Source organism: Triturus cristatus, chromosome 8, assembly GCF_964204655.1.
Source record: "Triturus cristatus chromosome 8, aTriCri1.1, whole genome shotgun sequence".
Taxonomy (NCBI): domain Eukaryota; kingdom Metazoa; phylum Chordata; class Amphibia; order Caudata; family Salamandridae; genus Triturus; species Triturus cristatus.
The window spans coordinates 342,697,934-342,716,735 of record NC_140591.1 but is presented as its reverse complement, the minus strand read 5'-3'; the positions used below and the strand labels follow the sequence as shown (position 1 = coordinate 342,716,735).

Sequence of the window (18,802 nt, the reverse complement as noted above, 5' to 3'; positions counted from 1 at the left end):
CATCGACGGATTGGCCTAGCTCCTCGTCTGAGCTATCTTCCTCGGCCCCAAGGGCCTCAGCGTCGTCTCCTACCTAGTTGACGACGTCTTCGTCCTCGAAGATCTCCTCATCTTCGTCGTCATATTGGGAGTCATGCTCAGAAGCAGGGTCCAATTGTCCATGAACATCCTGCTCTTCAACGTATTCGAAGTGTTCTACCTCTTCGACGCTCTCGACTTCTTCATCCTCGGTACTGAATATGTTAACCGGGTTTGGCGCCGATTTTTTGGCCTCCAATCTAGCCGCTCGTCGATTCCGAAGGGTCTTCTTCGACCGGAACCGGGCGCAGGCCATACACTTGGTCTCATCATGATCCGGTGATAAACATTTGTTACACACCGGATGGACGTCGACGTGTGGATATTTTGCGTGACATAGAGGACATCTCTTGAAGGGAGTCCTCGATTCCATCTTCGAACGTCGATCGATGTTCGAAAACAAGTATAATAATTTATCGATACCGAACGCAAACAATACCGACGATATCTAAAGGCTTTTGGCCTTAAATAAAGTTTCCCTAACTTGAGCTAAGATAAGCACATCCGAACCCAATGGCGGAAAAAAACAATCGGAGGATGGAGAGGATACCCATGCGCACTGTAGTCCAGGGGAGGAGCCACCTACCTCGTGATACTTCGAAGTCTCTTCCAGGACAACAATATGCAATCATCCGGACCCAACACTAGGCGGCGATCTATGCACAGATATGAATTCAGCAGCCCACATGCCTCGAACACCCTTGTTCTGACCCAGTGGCCATCCTTCTTTCCCAATTCTTGGGGAGAAAGTGGACCTAGGTCTACCAGATACTGATGTAATTTCTCATCAATGCAGTTACTTAAGATGTGTTCCTTCATAAACAGGTTGTAAATTCCATTAAAGTCATGCACATTGTTTCCAGTTAACCAGCCACCCAGTGTCTTTACTGAGTAGTCTACAAAATCAATCCAGGATTGGTTCTGGGTTTTGGGAGCCACTCTGAATCTAATTCTGTACTACTCAGTGGTGAGTCCAAATCCCTCAGAGTTCTCTTCATGAGATCATAGAACCCTGCATCTGGCCCAGAGAGGGTCAGAAGCCTGTCTCTGCAGTTACCAGAGAACAGTTCCCACAGGAGTGCCCCCCAGAGAGGTTTCTTTACTCTTATTTCACAAGCCCACTCAAAGGCTGTGAACCACTTGGTGATGTCATCACCTTCCTCAAATTTAGGGACAATCCCTTTGGGGATTTTAAGATCAGAAGTTTCCTCCCTATCCTCTTTAGTATTGCTGCCACCATTGATGGGTGCTAAACCCATCTCGTTCCTTATTTTTCTAGAGCCAAGAGTCTGGACTCCAGGTCTAATCTTCTGGCCAGCTTGGCTAACAAGCTGTCCTCTTCACTGGGTCTATTCCCAATGTTTTCCCTGGGCCCTGGCCCACCTGTGTAGGTCCTAGGGTCCCAGAGGGTGATTCTTGGAGTTAATGGTATGGGACCCTTTTCTCCCTAGAAATGATTTGTAGGGGGGACATTTCCTCCTCCTCTGACACCTCTTCCCCTCTGACTGGTTGTCACCATTTTCAGAGGGGGGTGGCCTTTAGCATACTCAGCCGAGAGCTTCTGGAGCCCTAGTTTGGTTGGATGCAGGCCCATTGTTATATTCTTAAGTTTGCATAAGGACCTCAATTCCTCGAAAGACAAGTGTAAGTGAGGTGTGAGGTCCAGGTCCTGCATATTATTCTCTTCACTTCTAGCTGGGTTCTGTTGAGACATTCTAACCTGACCGGTCTAACTCTCTACCTCCGACTACAGTGACTTATTTCTTTAAAATTCTACTGGGACTTAAGCAAGCCCCTGACAAGACTTTGTATTTTAGAGAAAACAATTTAGGAAAATCAGAATTCTAAAGGCAATTTGAGAGTTCTGTCGTGTGATCAGATGGTAACCAAGTAGTCCAACAAATGTAAGTTTGTATCCCACCGCTGATCCACCAATGTAAGAAAGTGGCTCTGTATATACTGGACCAAAGTAAGGTACAGTGTGCGCAGAGTCCACAGTCCCCAGAGGTTTGGCAGAGGCTAAAGATAGATATAACCTTACTCTCTAAAGTGGTAGCTTGGTCGAGCAGGTAGGCAGTATAAAAGGGCAGTGTAAAGCATTTGTTGTACACACTATGTCAGCAAATGGTCTCACACACTCAATAACTGAACTCTAGGCCAATTGTTTTATATCAAAAGATATAGTAGTTATATTTTAGAACCAACAAGGTATCAAAATATACTTTCTCAGAATGAATTACTTTAAACACTTTTCAAATAGGCAATAGACTTTTTGATTACAATAGCTACAGTTGTTGCAATAGGCAACACAATGCAACATTGAGCTCAAAGGGAATTTCTAGTTAAATGCAATTAATTACTTTGTAGATTACTTTTCTAACCACAGGACTGGATCCTAGATTCAGTCCTGGGACATGCGCTGTAAACAGTTAAGTAAAAGCGTTTTGGTTACAGTAGTGATTTTTAAGGAATATTTTTGTATTTTAAAAGTTGATACTTCGAAACTTTTCTAGGTAAAATTACCAATGTTATCCTATGGAAGGAAATTCAGTTTGCAGGAAAAGTATGTTTGCGTTACTTTTGTAATCCAGTGCTGGGTTCCTAGGTTCAGCACTGGGACATCTATCTAAAACAGGCAAGTAATTAAGTTTTTAACTTTGGCACGATTTTTAAAAAATATTTGTAAGTTTCAAAAATCGACAAACTTTTTCAGCAAACAGCAGGCTTCAGTCTTCAGTGCTGCCTTTATGGTGCTGTGGAGTTCGTGTTAGACGAGCTCTCCGCACCATGTACTCTTAAATGGTAGCACTGCACTTACAGTGCCCAGGAATGGACCTGGGTACTGTAGGGGCACAGGGCTCCTGCTCCTGTGCCCACACCATTGGCATAGGGCACCCAGCTAGAGGGGTGGCTGATGTATGCCATGGCAGTGTAGGTGATGGGCATGGCACACAGGGATTTGTGCCATGTCGACTTTGTTTTGTCATGCACCCAGACACCCAGCCTGCAAGGGCAGTGTGTGTGTGTGTGTGTGTGTGTAAGGGTACAGGGCCTCTAAGGGTACCACAATGAGTGCTGCAGCCCTTAGAGGCCTTTCCTGGTCACAAGGCCATGGGTACCTAGGGTACCATTTACCAGGGGCTGACATGTGGCCAGGGTTTGCCAATTTGGGATTTGTGTTTTTAGGGAAGGAACATAGGCCCTGGGCCCCTGATTGGCAGGAGTCCAGGGTACACTCAGTCAAAGTACATTCAGCAATTCAGTTAAAATTGGGGGTATACCATGCAAGAAAGATGGCACTTTCTCACAAAGTGCATCAGGTATCAAGCAAAAAGTGGGGGGGTTACGCCAACAGAAACCCACTTCCTTACAAGTACGCCTTGACAAAGACTGGCACTGGTGGCAATTCTCAGGAACATGAGAATCCGGTAGGCAAAGGATACAAACCAGATGAGAGTTCGTTTTGGCAGTATTTTTGCCACAACAGGGTCAAGGATCAAATAAAGAAGGCATTTTTGAGATAGTAAAAAATGCCAAACTGCCTTAAAATCGTGAAGCACTACTCCAACAGGTAAAATACGTTGAAGTAATAGGTTTTAAGTGATAAAAAATCGAATTTGACAGAAAAATAAAAAAAAAGTCTGTGAAGCTGATTAATCAGGGTCCTGACTGAAGGAGCTGGAAAGAACAGCCAACCTGTCACCCCTGAGGCATCATGGCTGCCTTAAAGGCACGGTGCCAGTTTTTGTGTTTCACTGTATTGGTCTTCAGCTTTCTATGCTATTGAAGTTACAATGCAGCCTATGGGCTAGCAATGCCTGCTTTTTCGCTTTGCAGGGATATAATTTCTTCTGTTCATTAAAAGCAACTCAAATGTCCTTTGGTTTTCCTGCTTTATTTGGATATGTGCAAAGGTAGTTTTACAGCATTGCTTAGCCTGTTGGGTCAGGAAGGTTTCATTGGTTGTTTAAAAATATATATATTGCCCGATGTTTATTTACTTTGAATGAGTGTGGCCTGGGTTCCTGCCAACCAGGTACCCATTGGCCTATGTTCTTTCCCTAAAACTGTACTAGTGCACACCAAAATGGTAACTCTGGCCATATGCAAGTCTCTTGTAAAAGGTACCATGGGTACCAAGAGCATTGAGACCAGGGAAGGCCTCTAAGGACTGCAGCACACATTGTGCCAACCTTAGAGGCCCTGTGCCCTAACACACACAGCCTTTGCAGGCTGGACGTTTTGGTGCAGAGAAAAGTGAAGAGTCGACTTGGCACACCTCCATGTTTGCCATGCCTACAATCTACTGCCTACGGCATAGGTAAGCCACCCCTCCAGCTGGGCGCACTATACCACTGATGAAGATACAGGTGCATGAGCCGTGTACCCCTACAGAGCCCCAGTTCATTCTTAGACATTGTAAGCGCAGTAAAGCCATAGAGTATATGGTCTTGGAGTTTGTCATTACGAACTACACAGAAACAAAATGGCTTTGCTGACATCAGGTAAGTTTGATATCAAACTTCTCAGCACATTAAACCCACACTGATGTCACTGTGGGATTTAATGCAAAATGCACTCAGAGGGCATCTTAGAGATGCCCCCTGGAAAACCATCCAACTCTAGTGTCCTGGCTGACTGGCTGCTCGCCAGGTGCCACCCCCTGATATGTTTCTGGAACCCTGGGTCGAACGCTTCCCATTCTTGGGGTCCTGGAACAAAACACATACTGGGCAGAGGTGCCAAGCCTCCTCCCCCAGGATGGGCAAGGTCCACGAAGGGGAAGCTTCAAAGGCTTGCTGCCTTTGTGAGCTGATCCAGTAATTTGCTGCTCCCAGCAACTGGCACCAATCGATTCTGACCCCCACTTTGGGTGGGAGAATCGAAGGGAAAACGTAGATAGGAGTAGAGGTGTGCCCACCTTTGCCAACCCCAGCCCTCAGGTGCGGGAGGCGAGGTGAAGCACAGCTCTAAGTCCCCGCCATCTTGTAGATACGGGTACCCAGCCAACCAGAGAGAGGCTTATGACCCCCCCCACACTTGAGTGGCATAATAGGGGATGTACCCACCCCAAGGAAGGGACCCCATTGGCCCCAACCTGTATCTACCGGAAATGCCCCTAAATTTAGTATTTGGGGGGCAACCCCATACCTTGCCTCCTCAAGCAAGAGGAAAGAAGGACTAAAAGTTCCGTGCTGAAGGAAGAAGAGGATACCAACTGACTTGGCCCCAGCCTTACCGGCCGAGAACTGCTCCCGCGGAATCCCGGTGAGTCATGCAGCTAGCAGCCTCACAGAAGCGGGAGGACTTGCCCTGCCTACTCAAACAAGACTCTCCCGTGAGCACTGGATTTGCTCACCAACAGACTCTGCTCCGGTCAAATTAGCGAGTCTGCACCCGACCCCACGGCCCAAGTTAGAGTGGCCCCTCACCTGGCATCTGGTGATCCATGACCTACCTCAAGTCTCCCGGCTATGCCTGCAGCCCCTATCTGGAGGTTGTCCCTGACCGAGACCGGAGCCAGTAAGAAATACCAGGCACCAAAAGACACCCCTGCACCAGATGCCCCACGGCGTTGGGTGGCCTAACCGACTGAGTCCAGGCATTCCACGACATCCCAACTTACCGCTCCAACCGTTGGTCGCCTCCAGAAGATCTTCATGAAGGAGCCTGCAGAGTTTGTTCTGACGGGAAGTTCCCCATTGAAACCAACAGGGCTCCCGACGTCGATCCAGTACCCTGCACCAGGCCGCCCAGTGCCACCATTTCTGAACATTTGACCTACTGCATTCAACTGTATTATCCTGGAAATGTACTATTTAACTTACGTCCACCAAGTCCTGCTTGGTTCTAAAAATAAAATTAAACCTAGAAATATGTTTGACCAAACAATTGGTCAGAGTTCAGTGTGAGTCTGTGAAATCATTTCTTGCCCGAGTGTGTACAATAAATGCTCAACGCTACCCTCGGATAAAGCCTTTCTGCTCGCCCACACTACCACAAATAGAGAGTAAGGCATTATCTACTTTTACCTTTGTAAGCCTTAGGGGATGCACTGAGCTCTGTGCACACTATACCTTACTTTGGTATAGAATATAGAGAGCCAGCTTCCTACATGTGGCAACTGTCGGTAGCAAAGAAGATCAACAATGATGCAAACGAATGGTAAGCTATGGGTGGGTTTCAAGCCCATTATTGAATACAAGCGTCTCGAATGCGATCGCGCATGCTTTTGCAGGCTCGATCTAAAAGTTAGGTTTGCGCCAAATAGGTTTACCTCTACATTTCATACTACAATCATAATGAACACCATCACCAGGAAAAACAAGGGTGCAACAGACATTACCAATGGTGCACATTGACATGCTAGAATCCATTTTAAAACATAATCAAAAACTTGAGACTTTATTGGTTTAACAGGTTTCCCACCACAGCAAAGCAAAACCAGATACCTGCACTTCTGAGTACACCCGTATGTAGCTTCTGCAACATGTTGGAAAGCGCCTATCGATAGCTAAAATGTTAAGATTCCTCATGTAATGACACTTTTTTTTTTTTTTTAAACAGTATCATGTTTCCAGACACTTGCTAGTTAAAAGGCGCAAGGAAACTCAGCCTAGGCTAAAATAAAGTAATTTTACATGGATTGCAAAAGCTACAGATGGGCTACATACATCTCTTACAAAAGCCCCCAAAGCTTTTTTTGTTTTGAGGAGACATGTTTTTGCATAGTAATGGGGGTTTTAATGCAACACATGATCAAAAACTGGTAAACTGCATTGGTTTAGCAAAAAGTAGAAACTAAGCTCCAGACAGGCAGTATAGTAGGATTTGCATTACTGGATCTGGAAGAATTATCTCTTGTACAAATAACAAAAAAACTCCACACATCTTCCACATTTTGTGATGAACATTTTTGATGTACTTTAAGAGATAAACCACCCTCTGACCAACTATTAATACCGAGCACCATCATAACAGGGATAATGCATATTATCTAACAAAAAAGAGTCCCAAAAACTGAACTGCATTTAATGTTTTAGAATAATTTCTCAGATATGCTTACCTATCTCGACTTCTGAAGCCACACTGCAAGCATTCAAATTTCCAAACAAAAGAATGTTCGAACAGCTTCTGGAAAGAAGAATCCTTTTGTACAAGCAGAGGCAAAGCAAACACAGGCATGTCATTCTTCCCTAAAGAAACAAAAAACAGGTAAATTACATTTGCATAACTTTGAGCCTACGCATCCAGCGCTAAAAATGCTGTTTTCCCGCAGTCTTTCAAGAAGATCTTGAGGAAGGGAGCACTTGCATCTAGGAGTTATGTCAAAGCTCAAAAACTGTAGTTACATACCAGACATTTTGTTGCAGATCATTGATCTTGCAAAGATGTGCATGCTTACAATTAATTCAAGAAAACAGTACAATACAAAACTAGTCAAAAATTAGGCCCACCTTACTAAAAAGGTTCCAAAGCACCCCCCCCCCCTCGCACCACGGACAAATGCCCTGGCTATGACATCCAAACAGCATGTGTGGCATGTCAGCGTCTGTAGTTTTGCAAATCTACAGGAGAGGCACTTCACAAAGTGCTACTATGGCCACCATTGGCCTGATTAAATGCACACAGAACTGAGAAGAGCGGCCAACAAATTCAAGACAGAGGAAGATATAGGTTACAAGCCATTAAGCAATTTTATGGAAATTGCACGTCATTTGTTGCAATAGCAAGTAAACCTTGATAATTAGCTTTCCTGCAAACACCTGGTTTGGTTTCAGTGGACCTTTAGGCATTTTTCACACCCATAGATTACAAAATTCAGAATGGCGTAGTCCTCAAACATTTTAAGAAACGGTTCTAAGATACCACCAACATGCTGCGCAGTCATGACAGCCAAAAATGCTGATTCAGGAGCATAGTAATCAATGCTCTTGGTTCCCAGCAAGGACCAAGCCTAGAGGCAACTGGGAAACGATTCTCAAGATACATTGCATAAATTCCTGGTCCACGTGTTGAGAAACTAAAGAAAGTCTTTTCTAGTCTCTATACTCGTTTAAAGTCACTATTGGGCATTCAGAGAAAAGCCTATTTAAAAACTCAATATAGCTGATCACTTTTTATCCAGACAAGATAGTTTTCGGGGTTACTGGCCCATTCTTGTGAGAGCTCAGGTGGGAAAGAACAGGTGTTCTGTTAATTCAGGAAGTGAATTAGCAAAAAAGATGCCTTTAATTTTTCTTTTTATGTTCTCACATTTGCTATGTGGTCAAAAATGGAGGTCAAAAGTCAAGTTATGGCTTCAAATTATTATTCTACCATGGGGAATTTAGTTTGCCTTCTCGGATTGCAAAGATCAAGGATTTTTTAAAGTGAACTATCAGACAGTCCTGCTTGGGTATAGAGTGTCTAAGGAAAGGTTTAGGATGTCCGTTTTTTTTAACACAACATTTAAACCTTGTAAATGAAACGTACAAATATTTCAAAATGTATCATTAGTTCGAAAGCAAATTTTTTGTAATTCTGAAAGGTGATGAAAACTATTTCAATAAGATGAAGAAAAAAAAATCGAAACACTACTTGCTGATGTGCAAATGATTAATATTTGCTGAAACACTATTTCCAAACATTGTTTGCAAGCTATATAGTTTACCTGCAAAACTACATGTCAGAGTGAAATTTCGTGGCCAATTCAATGGAAAATTGTGAGAAAGTGCCATCTTTCTTGCATGGTATGCCCCCACTTTTTGCTGAACTGCTGATATACTTTGAGTGTGCCATGGGCTCCTGCCAATCAGGTACCCAGGGCCTATGTTCCTTCCCTAAAACTGTGTTAAAGCCTAAACCCAACTGGCATCTCTGACCACTTGTAAGTGGTACACTAGGTACCCAGGGCCTGGTGACCAGAGAAGGCCCCTAAGGGCTGCAGAACTTACTGTGCCACCCTTAGAGACCCTGTACCCTGACTGACACACACACACACACACACACACACACACACATTGCCCTTGCAGGCTGAGTGTCTGGGTGCAGAACAAAACAGTCGACATAGCACACATCCCTGTGTGCCATGCCCACAACACACACTGCCCTGGCATACCTCAGTCACCCCTCTAGCTGGGTGCCCTATGCCAGTAGTGTGGGTACAGGTGCATGAGCCCTGTGCCCCTACAGTACCCAGGTCCATTCCTGGGCACTGTAAGTGCAGTGCTGCCATTAAGAGTATATGGTGCTGGGAGCACCATGATGGCAACACTGAAGACTGAAGTTTGGTATCAAACTTCTCAGCACATTAAACCCGCACTGATGCCAGTGTGGGATTTAATGTACAATGCACAACAGAGGGCATCTTAGAGATGCCGCCTGAACCTAACCTACAATCCATGTCTTTGCTGTGTGGCAGCCTAGGCAGCACCCCAGACGACATGTTGCTGGACCCCTGGGTAGAGAGCCATCCGTTTTCCTGGGCCTGCAACAATGCACATTCTGGGCGAGGTGCTAGGTCTCCTCCCCCAGGATGGGCAGGGGAAGCTTCAAAGGCATGCCGCCTTTGTGAGCTTCTCCAGGCCACGTACCGGTTCTGACCCCCACTCTGGCGGTAAGACTGGCCGGAAACCCCAAGGAAGGAAAGGGGGTGTGCCAGCGTCTGCCAACCCCGCCCCTCAGGTGGGAGAGGCAAGGTGAAGCACATCTCCGGGCTCTCGCCATCTTGAAGAGCCCTGCCAGATCAGGACTAAGCTACTGCCCCCCTCCCACAGGAGAGTGGCAGGATAGGGGATGACCCCAGGGAAGGGACCCATTGGTCCCTGCCCTTTACCTACCTGTAATGCCCCTAAATTTAGTATTTAGGGGCACCCTGAACCTTCCTTCCTCAGATCCAGATTCCGAAACAAGAAACAAGATGAAGAAACAAGAAGACCTGCCGTGCAGCTGCTAACAAGAGGAAGACACCAACTTATTTGGCCCCAGCCCTACAGGCCTGTCGACCCTCAAACCTGCTCCTGCTAAACCCAGGCGTCTCCAATGGTCAGAAACTTCAAAAACCCCGGAGGACCTGACTGCCTTGTGACTAACTAACTGGGACTCCCACAAACAGTGGTACAGCTCAAAGCAAGTAACAAGTCCCTGACATCAGCCAGAAACCGCGACTCCTGCGCACACTGCACCCGCCAAGCCTCAGAACCAGGGACCCCGCCAACCGCGACCAGCAGAGGGTAAGATTTCCCAATGCCAAAAGGCACCCCTGCACCCGGCGCCCTGCAGCCCCCTGTGCCCAAATCTTGGGTGCCTACCTAACCTCCAACTACCCAACTTACCTCTCGAAGTGGTGGTCGCACCTGAAGAATCTTCGTCCCAGAGCTTGCAACCTTTGTTCGTCACGGAGCTTCTCCATTGAAATCCATTGAGCGCCCGACGGCTCAAAAGCACCTTGCACCCAGCCGCCCGAGTGCCCCTGGCTGTGCAACTTCTACTCTAATCTACTTCCCCAATTGCCCCGAGTAAGTGATCAGGAGTCCAGCTCCCACAGCCGATTGGCCTGCTAGCCAGGAGCCACCAACCAACCAACCAAGGGCCCCCTGCCTCCCATAGGATAACATTGGGCTTAACTCTCTCTGCACCTGGCTGCCCCAGTGCCGCTGAGGGTGTAACAACTGCACCTACCTGACCCTGGGAGACCCCAGAGTCTACGCCCAGAACCTTACCTCTGCCAGTCGAGTACTTACCCAAAAGCAGATAACTCACCTTTCTTCCATAGGTTAACATTGACTGGTTTCAGTGTTGAGTTTTGAAACTTTAAAATGTTCACCTAAAATCTGCCGAAATACGAAAACGAATTTACTCACCTGTTATCAGGAGAGAGCCCAGTGCTGGATCTTGGTGCCCAGCACTGACCCGGAAGTAATTACAACCGTGTCGATTTTTGAAACTTACAAATATTTGCAAAAAAATCGCCTGTATAACAAAAACGCCTTCTTTCAACTGTTTACAGGAGATGCACCAGTGCTGGATCCAGGATCCAACACTGAGTAAGAAAAAGTAACGATAACCCTACTTACCTGCTAAGTGAATTTCATCCCATAGGATAACATTGGTGATTCTGTGAGAAAAAGTTTCTAAGTGTCAACTTTTAAAATACAATAATATTACTTAAGAATCAGAACTGTAGCCAAAACGTTTTTACTCAACTGTTTAAAGTAGATGTCCCAGGACTGAATCTAGGATCCAGTCCTGTGGTAAGAAAAGTAATCCAAATAGTAATCAATTGCATTTAGTTGCTGGGGCAGCTGTGCGCTTTACAAGTCTACAACATTAACATTAACATTTCCATTGTGCTCAATGTAGAATTGTGTTTGAAATTGTGTTGCGTTTGCAACAACTGTCCGTTACATTCAAAAGTCTATTACCTATTGAAAGTATTTATCTAAAGCATCTCATTCTGAGAAAGTATATTTTGATACCTATTGTTGGTTCTAAAATAAAACTATATATTTTGATACAAAACCATTTGCCTAGAGTTCAGTTCTTGAGTATGTGAGACCATTTGCTGACAGTGTGTACAATAAATGCTTTACACTGTTCTCGGATACTGCCTTACTGCTCGACCAAGCTACCACTTGAGAGTAAGGTTATACCTAACTTTAGCTTCTGCCAAACCTCTGGGGGACTGTGTGCACTCTGTACCTATTTGGGAACAGTATATGCAGAGCCACTTTTACAAAAATGTACTGCTACCACATCTTGCTTTAATAATATATTTGTGACTGTTCTAAAATGCACCACCAGCTACATATTACACCCTTACCACACTCCTGCTTCATGGGTGTGGTTCATTTGCTGTACTTTTTCTTAGTGTGATGCTTGGATTTTTCATCATCTCTATGGCTTCAGTGATTTAACATTGACAGCAGCACCTCGCCCTATCTCCCCCTGAAAATTGTTCAGGAATCATGGTTTAAACTGGCTAATTTCAGCATGGGCTCAGACTGCAGAGCCAGATTTGTAATCAGCCAATCAGATGGCAGCTCACATGGGTTTTCGGTCAATGTTCAAAGTGCGCTTCTTACTAGCACTAGATTACAAGACAGGATATACAGCCCGAGACTTGTGCACACTGCTGCTGCCAGCCCTTGCATGCAGTGCTTAACCCTTGCATGCAGTGCTTAACCCTTGCATGCAGTGCTTCAGTGCTATATCTAGGATGGAGGACCAGAGTTGGACTGCACTTGAAACATGGGCGGTCTTGACAAGTGCTTCTACTGTGCTTTTTGAGCGGTGGTAAAGAATTGTAACATCGCCTGCCTTGGACGCTGGCCGAGTCACAACCCTGCCGCTCCAATTTCTCGGACTGGAACAGCGTGACAAACCTGCAGGCCCTTCTGTAGGACGCTCCTTGTTGGGGTCAAGAGGGGAAGGAGTGACAGGGTGTGGAAGCTCCAGCTGTATTAACACCAAGAGCAATTCCTTAAACTGAGACAGCACCGTGATCTTGTCTACAAGAGAGACAGGTAGCGATCTCGGAGTACTGCAACATTGAGTCCAGGCCAGGTACAGAATGAACATAATTTACTGCACTGAAATAACAAGACAGGTATGCTCTGGCAAAGTGCGGTGATGACTACAGGTGCAACAGTACAATTGTGCAGGCCGAGACCTAACAATCTGGCTCATTGTGGTCACCCCCAGGAGATTAGTCAAAACTCTAAAATTGGGTACAGCACCGAGCACACGTACAAGACAGTTGCAACACTGAGGTCATGCACGAGACAAAAACAGCCAGGGAATATCAGCCCAGGCTAAAGAGCTTGTAAGCAGACTTTAACAAGTGTGCAAACTTTAGGTCACAAGTCCAAATACTGTTTGGTCTGCTCAGCCATTCATCCTTCTGAAGTAAATACAATGAATGCCTCTGTGTTGGGTGAGATGAAGTAAGATCTGTTATTTGCAGTGACAATGCTGCACAACTGTCTCTCTTAAAAGCTTGATGTAGTAGATATAGGTATCTATGAGTTCAGATAACTTCATTTTTTCTTCCCATTCTCCCCAATCCAACATCCCTTGTGTGCTGCATCTGACACCTGCTCTGTATAAGTGGACAGGCCATCAAATTAACAGGTAGAGGCGAGCCAAAGGTCAGCTCTCTATCAGAGAGTACTTGTACAGCCTTAAAATTATTTGGAATGTAAATCATGCGCCAGAGATTATAACATAAGGGGATTTTCAAAAATGTAAGTGTAGTTCTTTCACATGCAGAAACAATTAGCACATCAGATTACTTGACTGCATTCAGTGTATTTATTACAAGTGAGAGGTTTTAAACATGAACTGAAAAACATTCCTGCCACCGCCCTTATGACAGGTGCCGTGTGTACTGTATATGTGGGCTAGATTCTTATTATACATGGAGCAAATGGTTAGTCAATTAAATCAAATCAAGTTTGTTTGTACAGCACACATGCTGAGCTTATGCATTTGAAGGTGTTCTCATATGCAATAACGAAGAGAGGTGGCAGCTCAGTAAAATAAAATATTTGCATAGGATCACACAATTTGGGACCAGTTTAAAGGTCAAGAGGATTTAATTACAGTAAGGTTAAGCAGATTATTCAAGTCACTTTAATTGGAGAGAAGGTAAAATGTTGATTTTTCAAGCCATGTTTGGATTGAATATTCTGATAGAATTTTCTGAGGCTAGAATGCACCAAGAGGAGCAGCGTTTGACTGTGCTAATAATAAATTGTTAAGTAAGAAAGGCATTACTGGGCGCATTCGGTGACTACTGGGTTGTGGCTGGCTTGGCACAGTTGTTTATTAACAGTGTGAATAAGAATACTGGTGCACTCCAAGAGGTTAGACAGATTATTCCATTAAGGCATGTGACTGAGCGCTGTGAAGATCAGCAGTTCAGGCTTATTCCAGGATGTGATGGGTCTATACAATTTCCGATCCAGTAACATTAAGCATCACTTATTATGAACCTACTGTCATTGTTAAACATCGTAGCGGATAGCCATCTTGGAATGGTATTGTGCATAGTATAGTTTTAAAGTTCCTACATGGAAAAATATTAGCCACCTTGGAATGGTAAGCAGATAATACGCCTTACACAAAACCATTCCACGATGGCAGCTCAGCAAACATAGTAGCCATTTTAGAAGGGTTCTTTCTGTGCATTGTAGATTATTGTTCTCCCAAAACCAAGATGTAGGAACATGCTGCATCTAAACTTGGCCATCATCTTAAAATAGACAACATGTTACCCTATGGAAAATACTCTCTTTCAGACCACACTATGTCCTCAGAGGAGGAAGGCGATCTTGTAGAAGGCAAGGACTGGTCTGATGCCAGTGACCCGGGGGACTGGGATAGCAGCGAGCATGTACACACAGCTAGGGGAACAGTTCGGAAATCTGTAAGAGCCTCAGATCAGGAGCGCTTGGAAGCAGGCTCCCTAACTTGGGATTACTCGTTTTCTGGACGGACCCCATTTATTGATCCCCCTATACCCGGGCTACCTTCAATAGACGTTGCTAACCATGGGTCAATCCCAGGATCTCCTCCAACGGAAATTACATTGGCAGTGATCTATCAATCCATAATGGCCCACAGGGAAGAGTCAAGGCAGGAAAGCGCTCGGACACAGGGGGCCTGTCGTCGCCTCCAAAATTCTATACGGCGGTTCGCAAAAACCTGTACTGAAATTGTCACAAGGGTAGGCGAGGCTGAAGAGAGAATTTCTACGTTAGAGGACGATTTAAGCTCACAAAAAAATTTAACTGCGACTATCCAGTCACAACGGGAAGACATTATATGGAAACTCACGGATCTTGAAAACAGGGCACGTCGGAACAACCTCCGGGTCCTTGGTGTTCCTGAAGGGATTGAAGGATCAGACACTCGCAGATTCATTGTCGAATTATTCACAGAATCATTCCCAGAGATTCAACAATGGGACTGGGGGACAGAAGTGTTACGTGCTCACCGCTATCCATTTAAGCAGAGCGGGGGTTCTAACGGGGGTTCTAGCCATGCTTCGGATAAGCCAAGAGCTATCCTCATTTGTTTAAATAATTTTCTGGCCAGGGAGAAACTTTTCGACCTGGCACGCCCAGATAGAAAAAGGTCGGCCAAGGGGTGTCAATTTTTTGTGCGCCCTGATTTCTGTCCTGTTACTGTCGAGCGAAGGTGGCACCTCCGCCAACTAATTACCCCCTTTCAGTCAAAGGGGGCTCAGGCATTTTTGCTTTTCCCTTCAAAGCTCAAGGTCATTTTTAAGGGACAAGTTAAGTTTTTTCAATCTGAAGTGAAAGCTAAGGATTATTTGGACTCATTATAAGGAAAAGCATGGCTCGATTTGTGGTGATAAAAGGTTGGCGTTCATCAATACTGGTTTTTCTTTAAGACTCCCCTTCCCGGACTCTTAACTGAAATCTGAAATCTGATAACGTCTATGCTTGAATCTCTTATATGACCCATTATCGGCCCTCACCAGTTTTGCTTATTGTATTAGATCAATAAAGGGTGTTGAAGTCAGGAGCTAGTAAACTACAGGGGTATTTAGCTACATATAGTGTGGTGATGGCTCTCAGGAGTGTGAGTCTTGCCGGCTCCTCCATCGCAAGGGCTAAGGCCTGTTGCCCTTTGTAGGGGTTGGCGGGGGTGTGGGTGGTGGGGTGGGGGGGTGTTTTGGGTGGAGGGGGGTTATTTTTAGTATTAAAAAATGCTTGTGGTTCAACTTAGCTTTGTGTAGTTCAGTATTTTTTGATGGATTTGACACAGAAAAGATATTTGCTGATAGTCGTTTAAAGTTAGAAGCTTATTATCATAGTGCAGGTATACGTATTTACATTGAATGCCGCAAGCAAAAATTAGGATAGCTTCCTGGAATATCTGTGGGCTAAATAATGGAAGGAAAAGGGCTCTGTTCTCAAAATTCTTGTCAGTTTTTCGGCTGGATTTGATTTGTATTCAAGAGACCCACATTCCCTGGAATGAGCGGGGTATGCTTCGGATACCTGGATTTGAATTAATTGGCTGCTCTCGCCAAACTTCTAAGATCAGGGGGGTGGCGGTCTTGGCAAGACGAGGTCTTTGTACTTGCAGAAGGACTAGTCAAGATGGTGCAGGCAGGTGGGCGATTGTTGAGGTAATTTTAAACCTTAGGTCTTATACAATATGCACGGTGTATGGGGCAAATTTAGACGATCCGGCAGTTCTGCACCACCTGAATACTGAATTAGCTTTGTATCCCAACCCTACGTTTCTCTGTGGAGATTTCAATATTAATTTAGCGGTTAGTATTGATCTATCTACGGACCAAACATACTTTGGGAAAAAGCCCAGGGTGTTTCGGGCATTACAAGCTTTAGTGCAAGAGCATTGTCTGTTAGACTGTTGGCAGGCCCATAACCAACTATTAGATGGATTCACATATTATTCGGCCCCACATAATAAAATGTCCCGACTAGATTATTTTTTTATATCTGAACAGTTGGTTTTGTCATCTTCCATTGCACTGCATCCAAGGGTACTATCTGACCACAACTTACTTATGGTGGAATATACTCTCCCACAGCAGGCACTAGAATTTAGGGCTTGGACGTTTGAAAGAAAATTGACAGAACAGGCCTATATAGACCATATGAAGTGCTGGATTAGCGAATTCTTTGATTTCAATGTTGGCACAGCCTCTGAGAATGTGGTGTGGGATTCATTCAAGGCGGCCATGAGGGGTGAGACTAGGAGTTTTTCCTTCTTCCGTCGAAAAGTAGCCCAGCAACAAATTTACGAGCGCCTGGCAGTATTAAGCACAGTAGAGACAGAATTGATTGAAGCTGTAAGAGAAGGCAGAGGTATTACGCAAATTCAAGCCAAAATAGCTAAGACGAGGGCCTCTTTGCTGGAGTTTTTCGGTCAGGATTTAGCCGCTAAAGTCTTGCAATATCGCTCCGAGATGTTTGAAATGGGAGAACGGTCAGGTAGGGTTCTGGCAAAGAGACTTCAGCAGAAGGGGCTGGCCAATTCTGTTACTAAGATACAGAACCCACAAGGTCAGCTTATTGAAACCTCAGAAGGGATCCTTGAGGTGTTTCAACAGTTTTATAAAAATCTCTACAATGAAGTCAGGAATTGCGTTGCAAATCAAGGCCAGTACACTGCAGCCTTTCTGGCCAGTATTCCAACTACCCAACCTACCGATCAACAGAAAAGCGTCCTTTCGGCCCCCATCGAATGGGAAGAGGTTGAGACAGCAATTGGAGCACTGGCCAACGGCAAAGCATCAGGTCCTGATGCAGTTCCACTAGAGTTTTATAAAGTATTCACCCAGGAGATTCGACGGGTTCTTCTCTCTGTTTTGAGGGCTGCACAATTGGGAAGCATTCCCGAGTCCTGGACCCTGACTAATATTATTCTTTTTAAGAAAAAAGACAAACCTGAATTGGATCCTGCCTCATTTAGGCCTATCTCACTCATTAATTCGGATAATAAAATCTTTGCCAAGATTCTATCATCTAGATTGGCTGCTATAATTACTCCCTTGGTTTCGTTACGCCAGCATGGTTTTATCCCTGGTAGAGATACAGCAAATCATATATCTCGAGTAGTGGCATTATTGGACTGGGCCCAGGCAACATCATCACCTGTTGGGGCGATCCTGCTGGATGCTGAGAAAGCATTCGACAGGGTCGCCTGGCCCTTCCTATGGGAGGTTCTCAGCTGGAAGGGCCTTGGCCCTGAATTTATCCATGCAGTCCAATCTTTATACATTTCTCCTAAAGCCACTGTCTCTGTTGCTGGGCTAGTTTCTAAGCCATTCACAGTAGGAAGGGGTACTCGCCAGGGATGCCCGTGCTCCCCTCTTCTTTTTGCGCTGTATATAGAACCTTTTCTATATTTAATTGAGAAAGCGCAGGACATTCGTCCAGTTACTATCCATTCAACGGATTATAAGGCATTAGCTTATGCTGACGATATTGTAGTCCTGACCTCAGATGTCTCGTCTGCCTATACGGCTGTTAAGATCATAGCAGATCAGTATGGAGCCGTTTCAGGCTACAAACTTAATGCCGCTAAGACCCAAGTTATTCAATCCACAGCTATGGGCCCCTCAGATGCCCCTATAGTGCAGTCTGCAAAATACCTCGGTGTATATATTACAGCACATGTAAGTACTGTCCCAGATTTAAACATTTTGCCTATAATTAATTCTGTAAAAACAATATTGGCAAGGCTGGATAATCTCCATCTTTCCCTCTATGGCAGATGCAATGTCCTTAAGATGTTGATTCTTCCTAAATTTTTATATATTTTTAGAACAGTACCTTTGGAGATGCCTCATTCCAGCTTAGTTTTGGCAGACAGAATTTGCAGTAGGTTTCTCTGGGGTTACAAGCAGCCCAGAAGGGCGGCTAAATGGATGCTCCAGTCTCGCTCACGTGGTGGTTGGGGGGTCCCTAGCTTGTTATTTTATTTCTGGTCTTCAATGATTCAATACTTTGGGCTACCATTGTTGGGAGACGTCGCCGGCCCCTCTTTGGCCTGCAGGCCCTCAATTTTTGAAATCGGGCTGGGTGAAGATGTTAAGCGAGTCTTAGTTCGGGTTTTAGAACCAAGTTATTATAAAAGAACTAGGTTTAAGGTCATTTGGTCCATGTTTTCGGTGTGGCGTAAGGTCCGCCGTAAATTCTTAGTCCCCAACATCAACTTCTATACACCCTTTTCTGCA

The 18,802-nt window shown here is 45.0% G+C and overlaps 1 protein-coding gene across 4 annotated transcripts in view; it reads right to left on the bottom strand.

Annotated features, from left to right (window-relative positions):
• USPL1 (ubiquitin specific peptidase like 1) overlaps positions 1 to 18,802 on the bottom strand; it is a 352,126-nt gene that overhangs the window by 285,733 nt on the left and 47,591 nt on the right. For all 4 annotated transcript variants that reach the window (XM_085621657.1, XM_085621658.1, XM_085621659.1 and 1 more), the window contains one exon: positions 7,145 to 7,274. In XM_085621657.1, the coding sequence (XP_085477783.1) occupies positions 7,145 to 7,274 (130 nt within the window). The remainder of the gene's footprint in view (positions 1 to 7,144; positions 7,275 to 18,802) is intronic.